General features: G+C 38.6%; 1 protein-coding gene across 2 annotated transcripts in view; it reads right to left on the reverse strand.

Annotated features, from left to right (window-relative positions):
- SLC27A6 (solute carrier family 27 member 6) overlaps positions 1 to 26,096 on the reverse strand; it is an 80,559-nt gene that overhangs the window by 45,317 nt on the left and 9,146 nt on the right. For both annotated transcript variants that reach the window (XM_019964593.2, XM_019964592.2), the window contains exons 2-4: positions 18,732 to 18,935; positions 5,568 to 5,726; positions 4,159 to 4,283 (exon numbers count right to left, since the gene is read on the reverse strand). In XM_019964593.2, the coding sequence (XP_019820152.1) occupies positions 4,159 to 4,283; positions 5,568 to 5,726; positions 18,732 to 18,935 (488 nt within the window). The remainder of the gene's footprint in view (positions 1 to 4,158; positions 4,284 to 5,567; positions 5,727 to 18,731; positions 18,936 to 26,096) is intronic.

The raw sequence follows: 26,096 nt of genomic DNA on the forward strand, positions 1-26,096 counted from the left end.
ATATTTAATTTTCACTTCTTGAATCTCAGTTTTCCATATCTCAACAGATAGTTCACAATTGCCTAGACATATGAACTGCAATCTTCTTCACTCTTCCCTCCCTATTCCTGAACTAATGGGAATCTTATTATCTTGCTATCTTTCCTTCAAAATGGATTCCCGAATGGGTATATTTTCTAGTTTACTTTCATCTTTTCCCAAATGCTCTGAAGGGTACAAAATCCAAATTTCACCTCCAGGATCTACTGAGCCCTGTAAGATCTGGTCCATGGATGGCCCAGCCAGTTTGCATCTCATTAAACACTCAGTGGTGTGTCCGCTGCGGGCTGCGTTGTTTTCAGTTTATTCCATCATGACTGCAGTCCGCTGGCTTTGCCTTGGCGGTATCCCACCCACACCATCATGATTCCTCAGCTCTCAGGTTACCATGTCAGTGAAGCCTTCCCTGACCGCTCCACCTAATCAGCAATCCCTCACTCCTACCACTCATTGGTCTCCATCACCTCAAAAGGTTTTGTTTCTCTGTAATATTTATCATTATCTGTAATCACTTTTGTAATACTGGCGTGGGTTGCCATTTCCTCCTCCAAGGGATCTTCCTGACCCAGGGATTGAACCTGAGTGTCTCTTGTGTCTCTTGCATTGGCAGGCAGATTCTTTACACTGTGCCACCTGAAAAGCCCTAATATTAAGAAAATGTAAGGCTAGATCTATGATAAAATGTATGATGGCCTTCAGTAATGTAGAAAATATGTAGGATTGGAAGATGGGGAAAGAGCTGCTTTTCTAGTCTCAGGGGAAGAAGATAACTCCAACACTCCATGACTAAGAGGAGCAAGTACCTCAGATACTTTTTTTTAGATTTTCTTTAAGGACAGTGCTGCTGCCAGCAGTTTGAGGCACATCCAAATGTTTATGCCAAAGGAAATTTTGTAACTGAAGTTTTTAAAAAGAGAAAAATGATGGGGTTGAGTCGGGGGGTGGATAAGTGCTTCCAGCTAGGGACAGTCAACTCTAGGAGGTTTTTATGCAACTACATACAAACACTCAACTCAGACTGTGGCTTCTGCCTTCAGGTGAATGTCCAGAATATATTACCTACCCTGAGATGGACAACAACTCTAGATATAGAGAATATGTGGTTTTGCTTTCTTTTAAATATGTCTATTAAATATCTCTGGGGCTTAAAACCACATCTAATGAGACGTGCAATTTACTTCCTTTGAAGGTGTGTGGACTGTGTCACTTGTTAACTCTGTGGCCCGACTTGAACCCACTGCTGTGTTGGCTGCTCAGCACACACTGCCACTTCCTTTCAGGGAAGTTCATTGAAAGGAAGGAACACTGGGCAGCAAGAGAACAAGATCCCCTTGAAGGGATAAGATGTCATAACAAAATGACTTTCTTCTTTTCCCAATCTTTAATGCCAAGAACTGTTTGTACTCTGTCTGTGAGAAATCAACAAAGAAGATTAGGTAATACAATGTATCTCTGTTCAAAAAAAAAAATCGTTACGTTTTCCTTTTGGCAAATATGTTTATTTCCCTCTCTCCTCATCAACTTGTCTTTGGGTAAGTGCTTACAGATTATTTCACAAACATGAGTCTTTCCTCAAAGAACTTTAAGAATTAAAATAATTAACTAAACAACCAGGAGTTCTGCTCTCAATTCAGTTCTCTCAAATTTTCTTCAGCTACAGTATTTCTCCCAAATCAGCGCAGTACAAGTTTAGAGAAGAGAAAAGAATATTTCACCTCGCTTAAAAACGTCAAAGGAAAACATCATGAAAAAAGGCTTATAGCAAATATAACAAACTTAATTAATTTATTATACGAAATAGGAGCTCAAATGAATAAGATAAAACATGTGCCAAAGAGATAAATAAGTAAAAGAGGTATTTTAAAAGGGAGCTACAGTTAAAAAGCTCCCCCATTTTGCCAGTAATCTTAACAAAGAAATCAAAAATATGTTAGCTTCTAGTTTATTAAACTAGAAATAAAATTAAAACTCTTTTCCTCATTTTTTTAAAAAAGAAACAACATTCTTTGCTCGAACAATATTACTACAAAGCCCAAGCAAGTTGGGTTTCATCCACTATATCTGAAAGAGTGAGCCAGGGAGACTGGTCTTTTCTCCCTGTTCTCCATCCTACAGGGACTTTTGCAGAAACTTACAAAGCATAATGTATTTTAAGTGTTACCCACGTAAATAAAATGTAAGCGCTATTAACAACAATGACAAAAACAACTAGTGTCTTGTTTTCCATGAAGGACACTGGAAGACCCTTATTTTTAATACCACTCAGTATCAATAAGAGACTGTGCAGTGGGCATACTCCAAATTGTCAATGAGATTCTAAATCACATCAATCACTCTGAACAGCAATCTGGAAACATGCCATAAAACTCACCAAAACGTCTGTGTTCTTTGACTACCTTCACTTCTGAGGCCCCACACTGACTATATTCCATGAGGATACTAAATATAGCATCATTTAAGATGGTAAAACTTATAGAAAAAATTTAATGAATGTATCCAACCATGTAATAATGACTTACAGAGCAAATGATCTTGCAAAAGTTCATGTTGCTAATAAAGGATGAGAGGAAATAGGAATGTCTGGGGCCATGGTCTAGAAATGCTATGAAGAAGTTTGTTAGGTAGTGCTTACGATGTCCTGCACTGAAAAAGCCTTTCATTTTACTGGAGGGCATTAATTCCTCAAATAGTTCAGGTATCACATCATCGAAAAATACAATAAAATCTGTAAGAAGAAATAAATCAGTCTGTACCCCTATAATTATTCTACTGGGAATCTTCAGGTAAGACCACAATTCTGACACTGGCAAACTCTCTTGGAGAAGAATAAAAGTCAAAAAGCTGAAACACTTTTATGAGACTCCTTGTCTAAGCCATGAACGTGGGGAATGCATAGGGATTTGAAGCACTGTTGACCAGACAAAAGGGTAGGATGGCCTCTCCCACAGGACACAGGTCAGGAGTCAGATGGGAGATCTCACGATGGTAAACTCCAAGCTTAAAATGACAAGCATTTTGTAAATAAGATTCTCCAGTTTCAGATTCTTCTCTGTGTTCTTTCTCCTGTGTAATTCCATATCTTTAATACAGTCTTATTTAAATGCCTCCAGTCTAGCCTCAGCTGTGCTGTGGGTAAGGAAGGATTACATGTCCATATTTTAGCTGCCAGAGAAGGCATTCCAGTCCACCATCCATGCCTTAAGCCAGGGTGAAGATGGGAAAAGGCAATGAGTGAGACATGTCTTAGAAAATGTGTTTCTCTCAAAGGTCAAGGGCAGGTCATCAGTCAGGCTCTGCTGTTCCACCTTGCATAGTGAGGCATCCTTTATTAGCACCCTTCAGGGGGCTGGTATTGATTTGATTACAGAGTCCCTTCTTTGTAGCCTCAAGTATGTTTAGACCATCAGATAGTTGAAAAATAAGCATCTTGAAATACAAATGAGACCAGGAAAAGGACGGTAACTCCTGAAGGCAAAAAAGCAAACCAACTAATATAAAGACAGCCTTCGGGCTTACACAACTGTCCCTACCTGTCTGTTTTCAGAAGGGGTGATTTATCAAAAGGTCATGAAAATGACCACCTTAGCGGGAAGATAAGTGCAAAGTGCAAAGCAACATTTCTTTTTAAGTCTACAGCAAAACCAAACAAAAAAAATATTCTAATGTAATCACTTGTTCAAAAAAAAAATAGAAAAACAAATATAATCAGTGTCATTAGTTTTTGAGCTTTTTTTTAAAAGATCAACATTGTAAAAGATGATCTAATTCAACCCTTGGAATAACTGCTCTCTGTAAACAGAAAGTAATTTCATAATCAGATGCATGCTATGTTTATAGAAATTTTTTTTTGTTGTTTACAGACATTTTAATCAGTATAAGCATGAAGTGGACTGGATTGCAAGTCTCTCTTCCCTTGCCTCAATAAAAAGCACATTAGTACATTCCTAAATAGCTCTTCTTTTATTTTCTTTGATTGTTTTATATTTATTTTATTTTGGGGTTTTGCATATATCCTTGTAAGTCAGTTAAACTATGTTCTGGAAAAAAAAATGGAGCATAAGCAAACAAAAATTATTATCTCTCAATACCTTTTCTTTCTGAAATTACTTTTTCTCTTACCTTAGGTTGTTTGCAAAGGTAGTGACAAAGTTCTCCAATGTACTGAAACACAGTCACATTATACTTTCTGCAGTCATTCCAAAACTGGCTTGCTGAGAATTTCTTCCTTAACACACAAGTGGCACCTATGAGAAAAGGCATAAAAAGGCACAAGGGAGAAAATTCAAGGACAGAATTAACATAAAACACAAATGACGTTGCTCCGTCCAGAAGAGTTTTGCTCACTTTCAAGGCTTTTATAATCTATCAGCGGCCATTTATATCAAGCTCATTTGAAAACATTAATCTTACAGTCCAATAAATCTTCTAAAAATATTCATGCTGTAATTCTATATTTGACTGTAGATATGCTTCTTACAATACATGGGATGAAAGAAGCAGTCAAAATAAACAGGACAATTATAAGTAGTAGAGAATGAATATAGATAAGGGTCATCCTTCTTCACAGAGACCAAGAATATTCACTTACTTTTGACCTTGAATATATACATAGTATTTATTTTTAAAAATTTTAAAGTAGCCTCATATATTTTGAGGTTGAGTTAGCAAGGTAGAATTAGTAAGAAAGCACCAACAAAAAGGTTCATTGATGACTGGAGAACCTAATTTTAACAACCTAATTTTAATAACAATTTTAAGTCATATGAATATGTTCCAAGGAAAATGCTAATGTCTTGACCTTCATCTTTATTTACTGTGGACATTTATCACATTCTAAACATACCATTCTACAAAATTACTTTATAGTATTTTAGATATATATATATATATAAATCATGATGAGTGATCTCTAAAAATTATTTCTGAGTGAGCTAGTAACAGACACATAATCTCAGCATGATTATCAGTGGAATATACTGAGTTGTCAGTTCCACTAAATGACTTGTTGGGTATCTGGAGTACAACGTTTGCAAAAATAACCTCAATAACTCCTCCTCTGCACTTACCTTCACAATGTGAATTTGACACTCTTTCTTTCAAGAAGTGGGGTCTATTTCCCCACTCGTCAAATCTTGATTCTGAGCTGGCTTGTGACTTGCTTTGATCAGCAAAATGCAGATAAAATGATCCATGTGACTTCCAAAGCTAAGACTTAAGAAATACTAGGCTTCTGATTGGGAAAGCTCCTACCTCCACTTAAGGAGGCAGGGCTTGGCCACTAAACAGTGAGAGATCACATGGAGAAGGAAATCTTGTCACCAGCCCGTTCCAACCACAAGGCCAAATTCCCACAGCACTGCTCTTTCCAATGGGTGATGAAGCTGTGTCCTTTTAGTAAACATTTTATAGCTGTATAACACGCACACAATTACTCTGAATTCTACCAATAGCATTTCAAACTTTAATGAAGACAAGTTCTAATTATTAGACACCGTGAAAACGTGTTCAAACAGACAATGAAAGCGTACCTAATTCAATACATCCACCAATTCCCACAAGAGATGCGGCGCTATGATACAGAGGAAGAGTTATATAAATGATGTCATCAGGAGTACAACCAAAAGCCCATAATCCAGTAGAACTCTTCATAGCTGCCAGATGACAAATCATAGCTGCTTTTGGTAGACCTGGAAGAAAAGGAAAAAAAAAAAAAATGTAACAGAAAAGATACTGTGTTGGTATCAACTACAACAGCAACCGAGACAAAAATACATCAAAATGGTCTATATGCTTGGTGAAAGGGGCCATACAAATGCCAGCTATGACTTTAGCCAATCTCTAGAATCTTGGAACTACCCAGAGGATTAAAACTATAAAATTATATAAGACTTTGAAATCTCAGTTCAGTTCAGTCGCTCAGTTGTGTCCAACTCTTTGTGACCCCATGATTCGCAGCACTCCAGGCCTCCCTGTCCATCACCAACTCCCGGAGTTCACCAAACTCATGTCCATCGAGTTGGTGATGCCATCCAGCCATCCCATCCTTTGTCGTTCCCTTCTCCTCCTGCCCCCAATCCCTCCCAGCATCAGGGTCTTCAATGAGTCAACTCTTCGCATGAGGTGGCCAAAGTATTGGAGTTTCAGCTTCAGCATCAGTCCTTCCAATGAACACACAGGACTGATCTCCTTTAGGATGGGCTGGTTGGACCTCTTTGCAGTCCAAGGGACTCTCAAGAGTCTTCTCCAACACCACAGTCCAAAAGCGTCAATTCTTCAGCGCTCAGCTTTCTTCACAGTCCAACTCTCACATCCATACATGACCACTGGAAAAACCATAGCCTTGATTAGATGGATGTTTTTTGGCGAAGTAATGTCTCTGCTTTTGAATATGCTATCTAGGTTGGTCGTAACTTTCCTTCAAAGGAGTAAGTGTCTTTTAATTTCATGGCTGCAGTCACCAACTGTAGTGATTTTGGAGCCCAGAACAATAAAGTCTGACACTGTTTCCACTGTTTCTACTGTTTCCCCATCTATTTCCCATGAAGTGGTGGGACCGGATGCCATGATCTTCGTTTTGTGAATGTTGAGAAATACGCCAACTTTTTCACTCTCCTCTTTCATCAAGAGGCTTTTTAGTTCCTCTTCACTTTCTGCCATAAGGGTGGTGTCATCTGCATATCTGAGGTTATTAATATTTCTCCCGGCAATCTTAATTCCAGCTTGTGCTTCTTCCAGCCCAGCGTTTCTCATGATGTACTCTGCATATAAGTTAAATAAGCAGGGTGACAATATACAGCCTTGATGTACTCCTTTTCCTATTTAGAACCAGTCTGTTGTTCCATGGCCAGTTCTAACTGTTGCTTCTTGACCTGCATATAGGTTTCTCAAGAGGCAGGTCAGGTGGTCTGCTATTCGCATCTTTCAGAATTTTCCACAGTTTATTGCGATCCACACAGTCAAAGGCTTTGGCATAGTCAATAAAGCAGAAATATATGTTTTTCTGGAACTCTCTTGCTTTTTCCATGATCCAGCAGATGTTGGCAATTTGATCTCTGGTTCCTCTGCCTTTCTAAAACCAGCTTGAACATCTGGAAGTTCACGGTTCACATATTGCTGAATCCTGGCTTGGAGATTTTTGAGCATTACTTTATTAACGTGTGAGATGAGTGCAATTGTGTGGTAGTTTGAACATTCTTTGGCATTGCCTTTCTTTGGGATTGGAATGAAAACTGATCTTTTCCAGTCCTGTGGCCACTGCTGAGTTTTCCAAATTTGCTGGCATATTGAGTGCAGCACTTTCACAGCATCATCTTTCAGGATTTCAAATGGCTCAACTGGAATTCCATCACCTCCTCTAGCTTTGTTCATAGTGATGCTTTCTAAGGCCCACTTGACTTCACATTCCAGGATGTCTGGCTCTAGGTGAGTGATCACACCATCGTGATTATCTGGGTCACGAAGATCTTTTTTGTACAGTTCTTCTGTGTATTCTTGCCACCTCTTCTTAATATCTTCTGCTTCTGTTAGATCCATACCATTTCTGTCCTTTATTGTGCCCATCTTTGCACGAAATGTTCCTTTGGTATTTCTAATTTTCTTGAAGAGATTTCTAGTCTTTCCCATTTTGTTGTTTTCCTCTATTTCTTTGCATTGATCACTGAGGAAGGCTTTCTTATCTCTTCTTGCTATTCTTTGGAACTCTGCATTCAAATGCTTATATCTTTCCTTTTCTCCTCTGCTTTTTGCTTCTCTTCCTTTCACAGCTATTTGTAAGGCCTCCCCAGACAGCCACTTTGCTTTTTTCCATTTCTTTTATCTAGGAAGCTTCAAAGAGCCATATTTGCTATAAAAATGCCCCAATTACACAGTTTTTTCTCTGGTTTGACCTATGTACTGAATAAAACTAAGGTTGCCACGGGATTTTTAGTGAAAGCAGCACATGTGACTGCAAACCCCAGTCTACAGTGACCTCCGGACACTCTTCCAGAGTGAGCTTCATGTCTGCCTTGTTGCTGCACCTGCTTTGACATTTTCTGACAGCCTTTGTGCTTCAGTGTCATCAACTGGAAGAGACTGGTCTCAGACACAAAATTGGCATGGCCTTGCCTACAATCCTAACTAAAATTCCTTTATTAAGTTTTTTCAAAAGAAATTTCTGCGGCTCTTTATGATAGCTAGGCATCTCACAACCTGAAAGAGTTCCTTGTCCTCCACATGGATAGAGAATCCCTCCAAAATTTCTTGTCAAAGCCATTATAAAGATTTTGAGTGAGACTAGCATCCTTGATTCTTCATACTGTAATTGCTTTTCTCATCTTCGTCCAGAAAATCTAATATTTATGCATTTTCTGCCTCTGAGAAGTTCCTACCTGCTGATCTTCAGTTACCATATTCTGTACTTTCCATATTGTTCCTGATCTCATGGCAGCCCAGCTTTAAAAATAATTTTTCAGGTGGAGGTGTGTCAAAAAATGAAGGATGCTTTATCTAGTTATTTTTCACCTGTGTGCTTATGTCACTCCTGTAATGCGCTTTAGTAACAAACAAATTACTCATGTTTTGGTTCCTTTTTTGGTTAGTTTTAAGTGAATAATGATCTCATTAACTTATTATAAAAGTTATTAAAAATTATTTAAGGTACTCAGACTTTTTGATAAAGGAGACAACAGATAGGAGCTTATCCAACAGTGAAAATGATCAAAGGTTCATGAAGCTTAAAGTTTTAAAGAAAGAGCCAACAGAATAAATGAAGCTTGTTAAAACTGCAACTTAAGAGTCTCTCTTGGAAGAGTTGGTTCATTACCATACTAAAGCCTTTGAGGGGCCTAACTGTACAAAAATGTTACTGTTTTTTTCAATGGTGTTTCTCAAACCCCTGTGGTCATAAAGCACCTCTTCAAGTTTAATTTTTTTTCTTTGTAGACATGAAGGGATATGTGTGGCACAAGCTTGGAAAAATGCTTCCTTAGATGGTCTCTGAAATCCTCTGCTTTTCTAACCTTCTGTGGATCCCAAGCATTAAAACTCCACACGCCCACAGATGTGGGGAGACCACTGTGATGTGGTCCAGGCATAAAGGTGGGAGTGAGGCTCTGTCCAGTGAATTGGTGATTAGCAGAAAGAAGGAAGAAGATATGCTAGTAAGAGAAAACCAATTTATGAGTAGGGATGAAAAAATCTGGGAATCTGGGGATGATTTTGGAAAAGGGAAAGAACCCCTAAGATTAAGCAGGCAAGACAAAAGGAAATAAACTTAATGGTGATTGCAACCAGTCCCAGTGCAGCCTGGAAGGCAGGTCCATCTTTTTCCTCCTTCCACTGCTTGCAGGAGTGGCTGACCACAAGGCTGCTGTCCAGGGTTAAAAAGCCTTTCCTGGAGATCTTGAGGCACCTAATGAAACTCAACGAGCCACCTCGGAAGTAGATACTGGCAGACTGAACACATACATAGGCCCTTAAAGCAAAAAAGAATGGAATTGGAGGTGACAGCAACACGATTTTAGAAAGGCAGGTGGACAACTGACACATCAGACCCAAGAAGACAAGCCTTGAAGAAAGTTGATTTGCTCCCACAAAGTCCCAGCAAGGCTCAGAAACTTGGGGACTAGGTACCTCCCAGAGTGGAGTATCAATATGGAACTATAAAGAGGGAGCTAAATGGGAGTTCTGTTTAAGAAGCAATTCCACCAGTCACAAATAAGGGAAGGCTCTCTTGCTCATCAAGATCTTACAGAATCTCCCAGGTCAAAGACACGAATGGTATAAAAATTGACCTCAGTTTTTCCTTACTCAGAGACATTCTAAGTTTGTCCCTAGGTTGATGAATATAATATTTTGGTGAGCTTCACAGTAGCAAAATGATTAGGAAAGGTTTGATGTCATCCAAAGGGCTCCCATACAACCTGCTTGAAAGGGCCAGTGAGCAGACTCTGCTCCCATCATTTTTAACTTTTCTAAGTCTCACTTCTTTACATCACTCCCTAACTTGCATCAACACTTACTTCATTATCAACATTATAAGATTTTTTGTTTGAGAAAATCTGCTTGATTTTTATGATAATAGGCAATACTAATATAAATTCTCATGATCATTACAACTACTATCACTTAATCCAGCTCTGGGTTTTGAGCTGCAAAACATCAGTTTAGAGAGAGAGAGATCAAGGAAGAGAGAGAGAGAGATGCTTTTAAATAAAAAACATCAATTCAATCTTTAATGAGGCTCAACATGAGACAGGCTAGGATCTGGGGCCTGTGATCCTTTCCTTGGGCTGCCTGCACCTCAAGTGACAGAATAGAAGAAACTATAAGGGACTAAAAACCGCTGCATGTACAGTTGAGGCAATTATGAAAAACATGCAAAAGGGGCACAAATCAACTGCCATTTCTGAGGTGCCAGGAGCAAAAGGAGGTTACTGTCCATGATGCCTGTAAACAGCACCTCCAAGGGGGTGGGCAGACCACTTAAGCTACCCCTGCAGCCCCGCCCAACAAATCCACCCCTACCCGCACCCCATTTTAGGAACCAGCCTGCCCTCCCTAGTTAGGGAGCCAGCAGGAGCGCTTGTTACTTGTTTTTACTTCTCTGTGCTGCGGCAGCATGAGTCCCAATCAAGCCTTGCCTGAATTCCTCATCTGATCCCTTTCTGTTTTCTATTGATTAAAGAGTCCAAGGATCCTAGTCTGTAGCAAATGTGATTTTGCTACATTTTTTGACAGTTTTGTATTTATAAAGCATGACATCTACTGAATGCCCAATTCTGTATGTTGCTTTGCTCTCTATAAGACCCCAAGTTGCTCAGAACTTTAAGCTAAAGAGAGATGATATTTGTGTAACTTTTCCTGTATAGGATCATTCACAATCCAAATTTGAAAGAATGTCAATAAATGCTTTTTACATTTTAAAATGTAAAAAATAAAATGAAATTACCGCACCAGATTGCTTCCCCCACACTGGTAAAGATCTGATATGTATTCTCTGGAAAAAGATGAGCCTCTGGAAACATCAGGAAGGAGAGAGACTGAACATATCACGGGAATAAGAGAAAGTGGGCATCCTCCTCCAGGTCCTTTTTTATAGTTTACTAGTTTTCCCTTCAAGGTTCTGGTCTGAGGAATATAAAGCACCTAGAAGTAAAACTGATAGTCATGAATCTGCCAAGAAAACGTCCTGGACACTGAAACTAACCAGCTCACAATCCCACTCAGTCACACAGAGCTTCCAGTTAGGATTTGGTTTGTTTTGGTATGTGTGTTTTGACGGCTAAACTTTAAACATGAGCAGCCAAAGGTCAACAGATATTTGAGGAAATCCTCTAAAGAACAGAGGTCACTGTAAAATAAAAGGTAAAAGGTCATTAGAGAAAATAGAGACAAGGTAGAGAGGAGAAATTTTTTAAAAAAATATTAATATTCTGAGAGGTATGAGACAATGAAGTATCAAGAATACAAAAATAACATGCTACAAAATGAGAAATATTCAGAGAACATAGAGCTAAAATATAAATCTCTCAAAAAGTAAACCCTTAGGTAAGAGAAGGAAAATAGGATAGAAAAGATGAGAAAATTAATAACAGTTCAGGGAGGCCAAGCTTTAAAAAGTTAGAGATCCAAAGATAAAAGAATGAACAAAAAAAAAACAAAATAATAGAAGGAGAGAATGGGCAGAAAAACATAGAAATAAAGAAAAGAATATGCAGACATCTTTAAAAAAATTTTTGAGTACCTAGAATTGCAAGACATGAGTTTCTAGATTTAACAGGCTGACAAATTTACCAGCAAAATGGATAAATAAGACTAGTCCCAGTACAAATAATCTTGAAATCATAGAATACTGAAGGCTCATGAAATTCTAAAAATTCCTCCCCTTTGCCACCCACCACCCCCACCCCTGCCAAAAGAAAGAAAAACAACACCAGGTTGATGTAAAGGATATGAAAGCAGAAGAAAAAGACTTCTCAATATATATACTGGAAGACAGAAGGTAAAAAAAGCAATGCCTTCAAACCCCTGCACCAATATCATTTCTTAACTAGAAAAAAAAACATTCAAGCATGTGAGAACTTCAACTTACCTACTAACAAGCAGCTGCTAAAATAAGTGCAGTGATAAAATGAAAAGTAAACAAAGGAAATAAATTTAGAATCCAAGAATCAGGGGATTGGAAAGAAGGTCTGAAGGGAATTCTCAGGGTGATGGTGAGAAATGAACCCAGGACATGTCAAGATTGAAATCGTAGGGAGGAAAGCTTTGCGAAAGATGTGATCAAGAATTGACGTATATACACTAATACATATGAAACAGAAAACTAATGAGAACCTGCTGTATAGCCCAGGGAACTCTACTCAATGCTCTGTGGTGACCTAAATGGGAAGGAAATCCAAAAATGAGGGAATATGTATACACATCTAGCTGCTTCACTTCACTGTGTAACAGACACTAACACTACAATGTAAAGCAACTATGTTGTCATTGTTGTTCAGTTGCTCAGTTGTGTCGGACTCTTTGCAGCCCCATGGACTGCAGCATGCCAGGCCTCCCTGTCCTTCACCATCTCCCAAAGTTTGCCCAAGTTCATGTACATTGCATGGGTGATGCCATCCAGTCATCCTCTGATCCTTCTTCTCCTTCTGCCCTCAGTCTTTCCCAGCATCAGGCATTTTTCCAATGAGTTGGCTGTTTGCATCAGAAGACCAACATACTGGAGCTTCAGCTTCAGCATCCGTCCTTCCAATGAATATTCAGGGTTGATTTCCTTTAAAATCGACGGGTTTGATCTTCTTGCTGTCCAAGGAACTCTCAGGAGTCTTCTCCAGCACCACATAAGGCATCAATTCTCTGGCATTCTGCCTCCTTTATGGTCCAGCTCTCACAACCATACATGACCAATGGGAAGACCACAGCCTTGACTACATGAACCTTTGTCCACAGAGTAATGTCTGCTTCAACACATTGTCTAGATTTGTCACAGCTTTCCTGCCAAGGAGCAAGTTTCTTTTAATTTCATGGCTGCAGTCACCATCCTCAGTGATTTTAGAGCCCAAGAAGGGGAAATCTGTCACTACCTCCACCTTTCCCCTTCCGTTTGCCATGAAGTAAAGGGACTGAAGACGCTTACTCCTTGGAAGGAAAGTTATGACCAACCTAGACAGCATATTCAAAAGCAGAGATATTACTTTGCCAACAAAGGTCCACCTAGTCAAGGCTATGGTTTTTCCGGTGGTCATGTATGGATGTGAGAGTTGGACTGTGAAGAAAGCTGAGCGCCGAAGAATTGATGCTTTTGAACTGTGGTGTTGGAGAAGACTCGTGAGAGTCCCTTAGACTTCAAGGAGATCCAACCAGTCCATCCTAAAGGAGATCAGTCCTGGGTGTTCATTGGAAGGACTGATGTTGAGGGTGAAACTCCAAAACTTTGGCCACCTCATGCGAAAAGTTGACTCATTGGAAAAGACCCTGAAGCTGGGAGGGATTGGAGGCAGGAGAAGGGGACGACAGAGGATGAGAGGGCTGGATGGCATCACTGACTCGATGGACATGAGTTTGGGTGAACTCCAGGAGTTGGTGATGGACAGGGAGGCCTGGCGCGCTGCGATTCATGGGGTCGCAAAGAGCTGGACATGACTGAGCAACTGAACTGAACTGAACTGAAAGGGATCAGATGCCAAGATCTTAGTTTTTTAATATTTAGTTTTAATCTGGCTTTTTCACTCTCCTCCTTCACCCTCATCAATAGGCTCTTTAGTTCCTCTTCACTAAAGAACTAAAGAGGAACTAAAGCAACTATACCCCAATCAAAACAAAATAGAACAAAAACAACAGAAAGAACATAGGCTTGACAAAATACAGACAAGCTTTTCAATGTCTAAAGGTGAGTTACTTTTTGATAGAAGGATGGGTACAAACTGGTCATAGATGTAGAGAAAACTAAGCAAGCAAATGAAAAAACAAATGATCAATTCCAGATTGGGGAGAGTTTTACATGAAAGGAAACAAATATAATTTTATTATACTATAGAAGGCAGCTAGAAATAGTCATGATACTGATAACTATCAAACTATCAATACTAAGTTATGATATGGATAACTAATCAAACCAATATTTATGATGAAACAATATATAGAGTGATGTCAGAGAGAGAAAGTATGTGTATCAGAGGAAAAAATCTGAGTTGGAGGGAGAGAGTGGTAAAGAAAGAAGATAAAATTTTCATCTTCCATTGTGGACAAGCAGTACCTATTTTTGGGGGGTGCACCTATGAAGTACCCAATAAAATTCTCAAGCTATTTAGATATATGGAGATGATTACAGAAAGATCTGTGCTGGTGAAGACTCTTGAGAGTCCCTTGGACAGCAAGGAGATTACATCAGTCAATCCTAAAGGAAATCAACCCCAAACATTCAATGCAAGGACTGATGCTGAAGCTGAAGCTCCAATACTTTGGTTATCTGATGCAAAGAACCGACTCACTGGAAAAGACTCTGATACTGGGAAAGACTGAAGGCAGGATGAGAAGGGGTGACAGAGAATGGGATGGTTGGATGGCATTACTGACTCAATGGACATGAGTTTGAGCAAACTGCAGAAGATGGTAAAGGACAGGGAAGTCTGGCATGCTGCAGTCCATGGGGTTGCAGAGTTGGACACGACTTAGTGACTGAATGACAATAACAAGAAAAATACCGAATGCAATTGGTTTGAGAATAGGTTAGCAGGGTACTTCTCTCTAATATTTCTAAAACTATTAGCATTTTCATCTTTGTACTGTATAACTTTAATATGAAAAAATATCAAATAAAATTAATAGTGCTTTTGCTTTCAGCCTGCTGTGCAAATGTATCAAACACTGGTTTTAATCTTCAAGACAGGAGCTGTTAATAGTCTGCTCCCCACTATTCTCTTTGGGGTGAGGAGGGTTGCAGGGAGAGGAGAGTGGTAAAGACTGTTTTGAAGACCAGAGTCACTTTTTATAAGAAAAGAGCATAAAGACAAATTGTCAAGTACCTTCTGTTGGAAGTTTTCAAAGATAATTTCCAAAATTTTATTGTCTCTTTCAAAGTTAAGTCACGTCATCTTTATGCTGACAACTTGATACATATTAGCATTTCCCAGTTCATTTATAAGAGCTGTTTTAAACAGAGTAACAACAACAACCTGAACCATGAACTTCCTGATGTTCAAGCTGGTTTCAGAAAAGGCAGAGGAACCAGAGATCAAATTGCCAGCATCCGCTGGACCATCAAAAAAGCAAGAGAGTTCCAGAAAAACATCTATTTCTGCTTTACTGACTGTGCCAAAGCCTTTAACTGTGTGGATCACAATAAACTGTGGAAAATTCTTTAAGAGATAGGAATACCAGACCACCTGACTTGCCTCTTGAGAAACCTGTAGCCAGGTCAGGAAGCAACAGTTAGAACTGGCCATGGAACAACAGACTGGTTCCAAATAGGAAAAGGAGTACATCAAGGCTATATTGTCACCCTGCTTATTTAACTTATACGCAGGGTACATCATGAGAAACGCTGGGCTGGAGGAAGCACAAGCTGGAATCAAGATTGCCAGAAGACATATCAATAACCTCAGATATGCAGATGACACCACCCTTATGGCAGAAAGTGAAGAGGAACTAAAAAGCTTCTTGATGAAAGTGAAAGAGAAGAGTGAAAAAGCTGGCTTAAAGCTCAACATTCAGAAAACTAAGATCATGGCATCTGGTCCCATCACTTCATGGGAAATAGATGGGGAAACAGTGGAAACAGTGGCTGACTTTATTTTTCTGGGCTTCAAAATCACTGCAGATGGTGATTGCAACCATGAAATTAAAAGATGCTTACTCCTTGGAAGGAAAGTTATGACCAACCTAGACAGCATATTCAAAAGGAGAGATATTACTTTGCAAACAAAGGTCCATCTAGTCAAGGCTATGGTTTTTCCTGTGGTCATGTATGGATGTGAGAGTTGGACTATAAAGAAGGTTGAGCACCAAAGAATTGATTCTTTTGAACTGTAGTGTTGGAGAAGACTCTTGAGAGTCCCTTGGACTGCAAGGAGATCCAACCAGTCCATCCTAAAGGAGATTAGTCCTGGGTGTTCATTGGAAAGACTGATGTTAAAGCTGAAACTTCAATACTTTGGCCACCTGATGTGAAGAGCTGATGCTGGGAAAGACAGAGGGCAGGAGGAGAAGGGGATGACAGAGGATGAGATGGTTGGATGGCATCACTGACTCGATGGACATGGGTTTGGGTGGACTCTGGGAGTTGGTGATGGACAGGGAGGCCTGGTGTGCTGTGGTTCATGGGGTCGCAAAGAGTCGGACACGACTGAGCGACTGAACTGAACTGAACTGAACAACAACAACAGAAAAGTACCACGTATCTCCAGGATAAGAGAGATTATTGTTAGCCTCCAAATAGAAAAAAGGAAAGAACAAAGTAAGAAAACTTGACTATGCAATAGTAGTTTTGCTTACCATACTACCTGTGCATAAGAAATAAGTACGCTTACACTGTTGGTGGGAATGCAAACTAGTACAGCCACTATGGAGAACAGTGTGGAGATTCCTTAAAAAACTGGAAATAGAACAGCCTTATGACCCAGCAATCCCACTGCTGGGCATACACACCAAGGAAACCAGAAGGGAAAGAGACACGTGTACCCCAGTGTTCATCGCAGCACTGTTTATAATAGCCAGGACATGGAAGCAACCTAGATGTCCATCAGCAGATGAATGGATAAGAAAGCTGTGGTACATATACATGATGGAGTATTACTCAGCCATTAAAAAGAATATATTTGAATCAGTTCTAATGAGGTGGATGAAACTGGAGCCTATTATACAGAGTGAAGTAAGCCAGAAAGAAAAACACCAATACAGTATACTAACGCATATATATGGAATTTAGAAAGATGGTAATGATAACCCTGTATGCAAGACAGCAAAAGAGACACTGATGTATAGAACAGTCTTTTGGACTCTGTGGGAGAGGGAGAGGGTGGGATGATTTGGGAGAATGGCATTGAAACATGTATAATATCATATATGAAACCAATTGCCAGTTTAGGTTCGATGCAGGATACAGGATGCTTGGAGCTGGTGCACTGGGATGACCCAGAGGGACAGTATGGGGAAGGAGGTGGGAGAGGGGGTTCAGGATGGGGAACACGTGTACACCCATGGCGGATTCATGTTGATGTATGGCAAAAGCAATACAATATTGTAAAGTAATTAGCCTCCAATTAAAATAAGTAAATTTAAATTAAAAAAATAAATAAAAGATAAAACGTAAATCTCAAAAAAAAAAAAAAAAGAAATAAGTACCAAAACTTTTGAAGTGAAGTGAAAGTCGCTCAGTCAAGCCCGACTCTGCAACCCCATGGACTGTACCCTGCTTTTAACACATCTCAGTTCAAACTCCTGGTCATCTTCAAATTAATTACAAAAGTTTATTCAAACTACCATTAATACCATTCAATTTTTCTCAGAATCAATTAAGTTTAACATTTCTTTTGAATTCCCAGGTAGTTTCATTATTCTTTGTGTCGCAAAGAGTGTGTGTGTTGTTTACCTGATAAAAGGAAAGTTAGTTTCTTGATTCTTATTTGTAACCTCCCCCAAACGTGCAAAGATCTCAAGATTTCCTGTTTCTCACATGTTCCAGTCAACCCAAGGAAAACCAGGAGAGCTTACTACAGGTTTTTCAATGGTAGCTCTATACTTGGATTGTGTTTAGGAATTAACATTTTATACAAGAATAGAGAAACCTGTTTTAAAGTAGACTAATGGATTTTTTAATTCAGAAGGATGATTACAAACATTTAAACATCTTTTCATTTATATATCGGGCATCTAAGGGAGGCTAGCAAAGATCCTGCCAAAGAAGCAGTCCAAATTTCACACTCTGAGTAACTGGGCTGGATCAAGTCTTCAGATATTCCAGTGCCATTTGTACTACCAAACTTGAAAATCTTTCCACTTGCAACAATGGCCAAGTGAACATGGTGACTTGCCAAGCTAAAGGTAAAGCTATTACATTTTCCATCCAAGTTTGAGAGTTCAAAGATCTAAAAAAACCCAGGTTTTCTTGGATACACGCTTTCTCAGATTTTTGGTAGCTATGAAACTGAGCCCCACTAAAACCAAATTCTTTTACGAACTCTCTATCCAAAGCTTTGTTCCCTTTCTTGTCCCCTCTGACCTCAATCCCCAGGGAACTGAAAGGTAATCAACCAGCATCAGATGACTAAATGCTGTTGCTGATGACATAGATAAAGCACTAAAATGATCATCACAGCTATTGTTAACAGATTGTTTCTCCAGGGCAAGATGAGCTCATAGACCCTCAAGCCATGGACCACCTTGCCAGAGAGTTGTAAACCAGAGTCATCCTGACTCCCCAAATTGTCACAGAACTGTCACAAGATGATGACTAACCCTAGCTTCTTTATTCTTCTCCTTTAAGAAACCCCCAACTCAAAGGTCAAGTTGAAGTGGATCTGAGGCTTGGTGGGCTGCAATAAATCCTTATTTTTCTGCAATCTCCTGCTATCAGAGTTTGGCTTTCTATACCTTGGGTACTCAAGTCCTTTGCTCAGTTACAGCTACACAGGGCAAAGATTTGTCCAAACCGGTTGCTTTTCAAATATAATACACTGCATTCTTTTTAAGTTTCACGAACAAATGGATCATACCTGTTGTTCCAGAAGTAAAAATATAAAGATAAGGAGTCTTGGTGTTTGAGATAGCATGGTGGCTGCGTGGCACATGACAGTCAGATGCTGTGCTCAGTTTTTCTTTGAGTGAAATTATGCCTTGTGGAACAGAGTCTTTCATTGCCCAAATGCTGATACCTTCTGGGAGTCTTGGAAGAACGTCTTCTATAGTTTCTAGAAAACCTAAAAATCAAAGGATTAGGAATAAGTAAATAAGACATAAAGCTCAAACCACTCACCTTGTGTGTTCTTTTGCCTGTTGGAACAGGGATGAAATGTAAATACAATGCCAACTTCCTTTTCACATTGGATAAGTAACATCCTAGCCATTTTATGATTCTGTTTCAACATGACCAACTTAAAGGAAAATCTAGTTATTACCTAATTTCATCAATGCAAAAAACCCAATTCAAACTGAAATTTGGAGATCCCATTATCCAGGCTGTGTTTTTTTTCCCCTCAATTTTTTAAATAAAACTCTGTTTCTGTAATTTGCCTTAAATTTAAATTCTGGACACTGCCCTGAACATCTGAACATTCTTTCTGAACATTCTTTCTGAAATACAACTCAGTATCTCATTATTCTAAAAAGCCATCTGTCTGTCACTGCTCAGCTCCACTGTAATGCAACAATCCAAGAGAAACATCTGACTGCTCCGGAAGCACAAGATTCCAGATTATGGATTCACAAGAGTCTGCCTTAGATGCCATTTCAGAGTGAAAAGTTAAAGGAGGAGATTTAGAGATGCTCTTTCCTCTGGATCAGAATTATTAAAGGTAAAAGGTCTTTGAAAGGAAAAGAAGGAAAAGAACGCTTTCCAGAAAAGGTGGCAGGATTCACAGTGTACAGTAGCAGTGCGATCCAAGGCCTCAGCAGAACCAGCATCAAGCAAAAAAGAAGTCAAAAGAGTAGAAAACTGCAAGCGCAGGTGTCTTCAGGCCTGAAGAGCTTAGGCGTCTTCATAGTATCAAGGGTCTGGGTTGAAATCCAGGCTTGAGAAAGGCAAAGGGATACTCATCTCAGGAATCATCTACTGTACAGATAACTAAAGCGTGATTGTATAGGGGAGACTGTGTTGAGGACCTCTGGGAGACTGACTAGACCTTCTTAATCTGACCTGCAATGTAGGAGACACTGTCATCTCTCCAGGACAATACTGGTAGAAAAGGAGGGAGCTGGAAGGTGGGTGCAAATCCTTGAGGAGGAAATATTTAGTGTGAGGGTACCTGGCACTCTATGGGACACAAAAGAAGCAGAGCATCATCATTCCTGGATGATGTATAAGTGAGTGAGGCATCTTTTTTTTTTTTCCCCTAGAGTAGACAGACAAACAGTTCTTAATATTCTTTAAATTCTTTTAAAATGTAATGCTCCCTTCCTTTAACATGGATCTTTAACCATGTCCTCTTTCATGTTCTACATGGGTGCTGCAGTTTTATTTTTTGAGATAAAAGGGATTTCTGAGTGCTACATTATTTATCTTAAAATCTATGTTAACATCCACAGGGACATTAAGCAGTGGCCTTTTGGAGTTAATGTGAGGAATGCTTAAGATCACCAGCAACCACCAGAAGTTATGAAGAGGACAGGGAAGATTTTTTTTTCTTAGACCCTTCAGAGGGGACATGGGCCTGCAGATACTTTGATTGTGTACTTTTAGTCCCCATATCTGAAAGGGAATGAATTTTTGTATTTTAAGCTTACCCAGTTTGTGTTATTTTATTACAGCAGCCCTGGGAAGCTAACTCAACCAAGGTCACAAGTTGGTGAATAGAACTGTTAGTCTAACCTAAGTCTAACTAACTCTAAAATCTATATATTACCTCATAAATGAAGCCAATGATAAAAAAGACAACTAAATGTAAAATATACCCTGGTCAGAATGGTAAAGTCCACATAATTATAGACCTGTCCATCTAAGTACTTTTTAAAAATACTTTTTAAACAAGAATTAAAAAATAATCACTAGATATATTCTATTTTAAAGTTAAATTCAGGGTGCTGCATTAAACATATTTCTGGAAATGTAAAGAAGTGTCTGGTTCTTTCAAAAAGCTATCTGTCAGTCCTGACTCAGGTCTACTATAAATACAAAACATTTGAAAAAAAACTCATGATTTACTTCCTCAAAATCTATAATCCAGATTGATTACAAAGAAGCAGCAAGAGAAATATGTCAAATTGGACTAGGAAACTCACAAGAAAACTAAGGAAACACAGAAAAATGGTAAGGAGTTGACATGTTAGGATTGGGGAGGCAAATTGGCGATTGAAATATTTTTCATTAATTTTTATTTTTTTTAACAAATTCAAATAAAATAAGATGTCAGATTCCAGAGAAAAATCTTTCTCTACTGAGCATACACAGCATATTGTTCTATACAGATTGCTTTGGTAAGAAGAAGAAGTGAAAAAATCATAAGGAATGCTGGGGGAAGGATGAGTCATAAATAAATGAAAAAGCAAGACAAACAAATGATCTGGTCTTTGTATTTTCTCTTAATTTTTAGCACTAGATTTTGCTTAAATGATTCTTTCCGGCATTTTGAATGTATAAGTACAAGTCTGAACTGACCCATTTCATTCCCTTAACTTTAAGTCTGTCACCTGGAACTGTAAATTAACAAGATAAATTTTATATGTTCTTAATAATATATGTGTCTAAATTGGCAAAATAGGTGCCAAGAAAGTTACAATATGATTAACTGTGGATCAAAATCTTTGTTGGAACTGTAGAGTCTAAAAAAATCATAGTATTTACTAAGAGTGATGACCTTTACAAGAAAAAGGAAGTGAGTGGATTTCTAGGAATCAGAGGAGATACAATTTAATCTCCTTCATGGATTATAATGAAATTGACTTAGCTGAGACATTTAGAATTAACAAACAGAATTTTATCTAAACAAGTTATTTCTTTAATAGTGGTAGGAAGTATGGATGAGGAGAGTGAAAATTGAAATTTGAAAAATCTTGTAGGGGATAAAGGATCATTATTTACTTGTCACTGTCAGGCTTTCTCGATAAAATGGCAAGTTTTAGTGTCACTTTGTAAATTTTACATATTTATTCCTGCCCCCCCCCCCAAAATAGCTTTTGTTTAAATACTTCATGAAGACTTGGCTGTGTTTCGTGAAGATTTACTCTTAGTGAAGTGTCCTACCACTGAAAGCTACAGAACTGTAAGCACCTCAGAAGAATTATGGCTGTCCTGCTCTGCCCTTTCACCAGCTGTGCCTGGCACACAATCATAGTTGCTGGATATAGAATCCAACTCATGGGATCCACTGTAGGTGCAGGTAGTAATAGTAAGTTACCATAAGAAATTGAGACAGATTAAAATTCCATGAGATTTAACAAAGTCTACAACACAGGAGAAGACAGAATCTCTCTTTTCAAAGCAATACATTCTTCCAAGAAATACACACTCTTTCTCGCATGCATTGGTTTAGGTGGGGTTGCAAGCATAAAAAGAGGTTAATTACAATCTCTGCTTATAAACATTTACCACTGTTTGTACAAATTAATTTCTTGTTTCTATACCATTGCTATGTTTCATTCACATTTCTGAGACTATGAAATCAATGAGTAAAAATGTAATATATTCCTTGAATATACCATTAGTGTGAATTATGTTATTCATTCTGCATTAAAAACTTTTTTTTTAATTGAGGTATAGTTGATCTACATCGCTGTGTTAGTTTGTTTTTGATGTACAGTAAATGATTCAGTCATACATACATATATATTCTTTTTCATTATAGCTTATTATAAGGTATTGAATGTAGCTTCCTGTGCTATACAGCAGGACTTTGCTGATTAACTGCTTTAGGGATAGTACTGTCTTAATATATCCCTTCCCTCCTTTCCTCTTTGGTAACTGTAAGTTTGTTTTCTATGTCTCTGAGTTTGTTTCTGTTTTGTAAATAAGTCCATTTGAATCTATTTGAAGCACTTTTTAGATTCCACATATAAGTGATACCATATGATATTTGTGTTTCTCTGCCTGACTTACAGACATTGTTTTAAAATTATCTTGTGCTGTGCTCAGTCGCTCTGTCATGTCCGACTCTGCAACATCGTGGACTGTGGCCCACCAGGCTCCTCTGTCCATGAGATTTTCCAGTCAAGAATACTGGAGTGGGTTGCCATTTCCAACTCCATAAATTACTTTATTCTACATAAAACAAACTAATATTTTCAATGGTAATTGCTCATAGCATAGTGTTTTAAAACACTGGCAAACATTTAACTTTAAACTTTTAGCCCAGGACCAGATGGCTTCACAGCTGAATTCTACCAAAAATCTAGAGAAGAGCTAACACCTATCCTACTCAAACTCTTCCAGAAAATTGCAGAGGAAGGTAAACTTCCAAAAGTCATTCTATAAGGCCACCATCACCCTAATACTAAAACCTGACAAAGATGCCACACACACAAAAAAGAAAACTACAGGCCAATATCACTGATGAACATAGATGCAAAAATCCTTAACAAAATTCTAGCAAACAGAATCCAACAACACATTAAAAAGATTATACATCATGACCAAGTGGGCTTTATCCCAGGGATGCAAGGATTCTTCAATATCCACAAATCAACCAATGTAATACACCACATTAACAAATTGAAAAATAAAAACCATATGATTATCTCAGTAGATGCAGAGAAAGCCTTTGACAAAATCAAACATCCATTTATGATAAAAAAAACCCTCCAGAAAGCAGGACTAGAAGGAACACACCTCAACATAATAAAAGCTATATATGACAAATCCACAGCAAACATTATCCTCAATGGTGAAAAATTGACAGCATTTCCCCTAAAGTCAGGAACAAGACAAGGGTGCCCACTCCCACCACTACGGTTGAGCATAGTTTTGGAAGTTTTGGCCATAGCATTCAGAGCAGAAAAAGAAATAAAAGGAATCCAAGCTGGTTTTAGAAAAGGCAGAGGAACCAGAGATCAAATTGCCAACATCTGCTGGATCATGGAAAAAGCAAGAGAGTTCCAGAAAAACATCTATTTCTGCTTTATTGACTATGCCAAAGCCTTTGACTGTGTGGATCACAATAAACTGTGGAAAATTCTGAAAGAGATGGGAATACCAGACCACCTGATCTGCCTCTTGAGAAATTTGTATGCAGGTCAGGAAGCAACAGTTAGAACTGGACATGGAACAACAGACTGGTTCCAAATAGGAAAAGGAGTACGTCAAGGCTGTATATTGTCACCCTGTTTATTTAACTTATATGCAGAGTACATAATGAGAAACGGTGGACTGGAAGAAACACAAGCTGGAATCAAGATTGCCAGGAGAAATACCAATAACCTTAGATATGCAGATGACACCACCCTTATGGCAGAAAGTGAAGAGGAACTAAAAAGCGTCTTGATGAAAGTGAAAGAGGAGAGTGAAAAAGTTGGCTTAAAGCTCAACATTCAGAAAATGAAGATCATGGCATCCGGTCCCATCACTTCATGGGAAATAGGTGGGGAAACAGTGGAAACAGTGGCTGACTTTATTTTGGGGGGCTCCAAAATCACTGAAGATGTTGGCTGCAGCCATGAAATTAAAAGATGCTTACTCCTTGGAAGGAAAGTTATGACCAACCTAGATAGCATATTCAAAAGGAGAGACATTACTTTGCCAACAAAGGTTCATCTAGTCAAGGCTATGGTTTTTCCTGTGGTCATGTATGGATGTGAGAGTTGGACTGTGAAGAAGGCTGAGCGCCGAAGAATTGATGCTTTTGAACTGTGGTGTTGGAGAAGACTCTTGAGAGTCCCTTGGACTGCAAGGAGATCCAACCAGTCCATTCTAAAGGAGATCAGCCCTGGGATTTCTTTGGAAGGAATGATGCTAAAGCTGAAACTCCAGTACTTTGGCCACCTCACGCTAAGAGTTGACTCATTGGAAAAGACTCTGATGCTGGGAGGAATTGGGGGCAGGAGGAGAAGGGGATGACAGAGGATGAGATGGCTGGATGGCATTACCGACTCGATGGACGTGAGTCTGAGTGAACTCCGGGAGTTGGTGATAGACAGGGAGGCCTGGTGTGCTGCGATTCATGGGCTCACAAAGAGTCAGACACAACTGAGCGACTGATCTGATCTGATCTGAAATTGGAAAAGAAGAAGTAAAACTCTCACTGTTTGCAGATGACATGATCCTCTAAATAGAAAACCCTAAAGACTCCACCGGAAAATTACTAGAGCTAAGCAATGAATATAGTAAAGTCGCAGGATATGAAGTCAACACACAGAAATCCCTTGCATTTCTATACACTAATAATGAGAAAATAGACAGAGAAATTAAGGAAACAATTACATTCACCATTGCAACAAAAAGAATAAAATACTTAGGGATATAGCTATCTAAAGAAACAAAAGACATATATATAGAAAACTATAAAACACTGGTGAAAGAAGTCAAAGAGGACACTAATAGATGGAAAAATATACCGTGTTCATGGATCAGAAGAATCAATATAGTGAAAATGAGTATACAACCCAAAACAATCTATAGATTCAATGCAATCCCTGTCAAGCTACCAACGGTATTTTTCATAGAGCTAGAACAAATAATTTCACAATTTATATGGAAATACAAAAAACCTTGAATAGCCAAAGCAATCTTGAGAAAGAAGAATGGAACTGGAAGAATCAACCTGCCTGACTTCAGGCTCTACTACAAAGCCACAGTCATTAAGACAGTATGATACTGGCACAAAGATAGAAATATAGATCAATGGAACAAAATAGAAAACCCAGAGATAAATCCACACACCTATGGACACCTTATCTTTGACAAAGGAGGCAAGAATATATAATGGAGAAAAGACAATCTCTTTAACAAGTGGGGCTCGGAAAACTGGTCAACCACTTGTAAAAGAATGAAACTAGAACACTTTCTAACACCATACACAAAAATAAACTCAAAATGGATTAAAGATCTAAACATGAGACCAGAAACTATAAAACTCCTAGAGGAGAACACAGGCAAAACACTCTCCGACATACATCACAGCAGGATCCTCTATGACCCACGTCCCAGAATATTGGAAATAAAAGCAAAAATAAACAAATGGGACCTAATTAAAATTAAAATCTTCTGCACAACAAAGGAAACTATTAGCAAGGTGAAAAGACAGCCTTCAGAATGGGAGAAACTAATAGCAAATGAAGCAACTGACAAAGAATTAATCTCAAAAATATACAAGCAACTCCTGCAGCTCAATTCCAGAAAAATAAATGACCCAATCAAAAAATGGGCCAAAGACCTAAACAGTCATTTCTCCAAAGAAGACATACAGATGGCTAACAAACACATGAAAAGATGCTCA

This window comes from Bos indicus, chromosome 7 (genome assembly GCF_029378745.1).
Source record: "Bos indicus isolate NIAB-ARS_2022 breed Sahiwal x Tharparkar chromosome 7, NIAB-ARS_B.indTharparkar_mat_pri_1.0, whole genome shotgun sequence".
Taxonomy (NCBI): Eukaryota; Metazoa; Chordata; class Mammalia; order Artiodactyla; family Bovidae; genus Bos; species Bos indicus.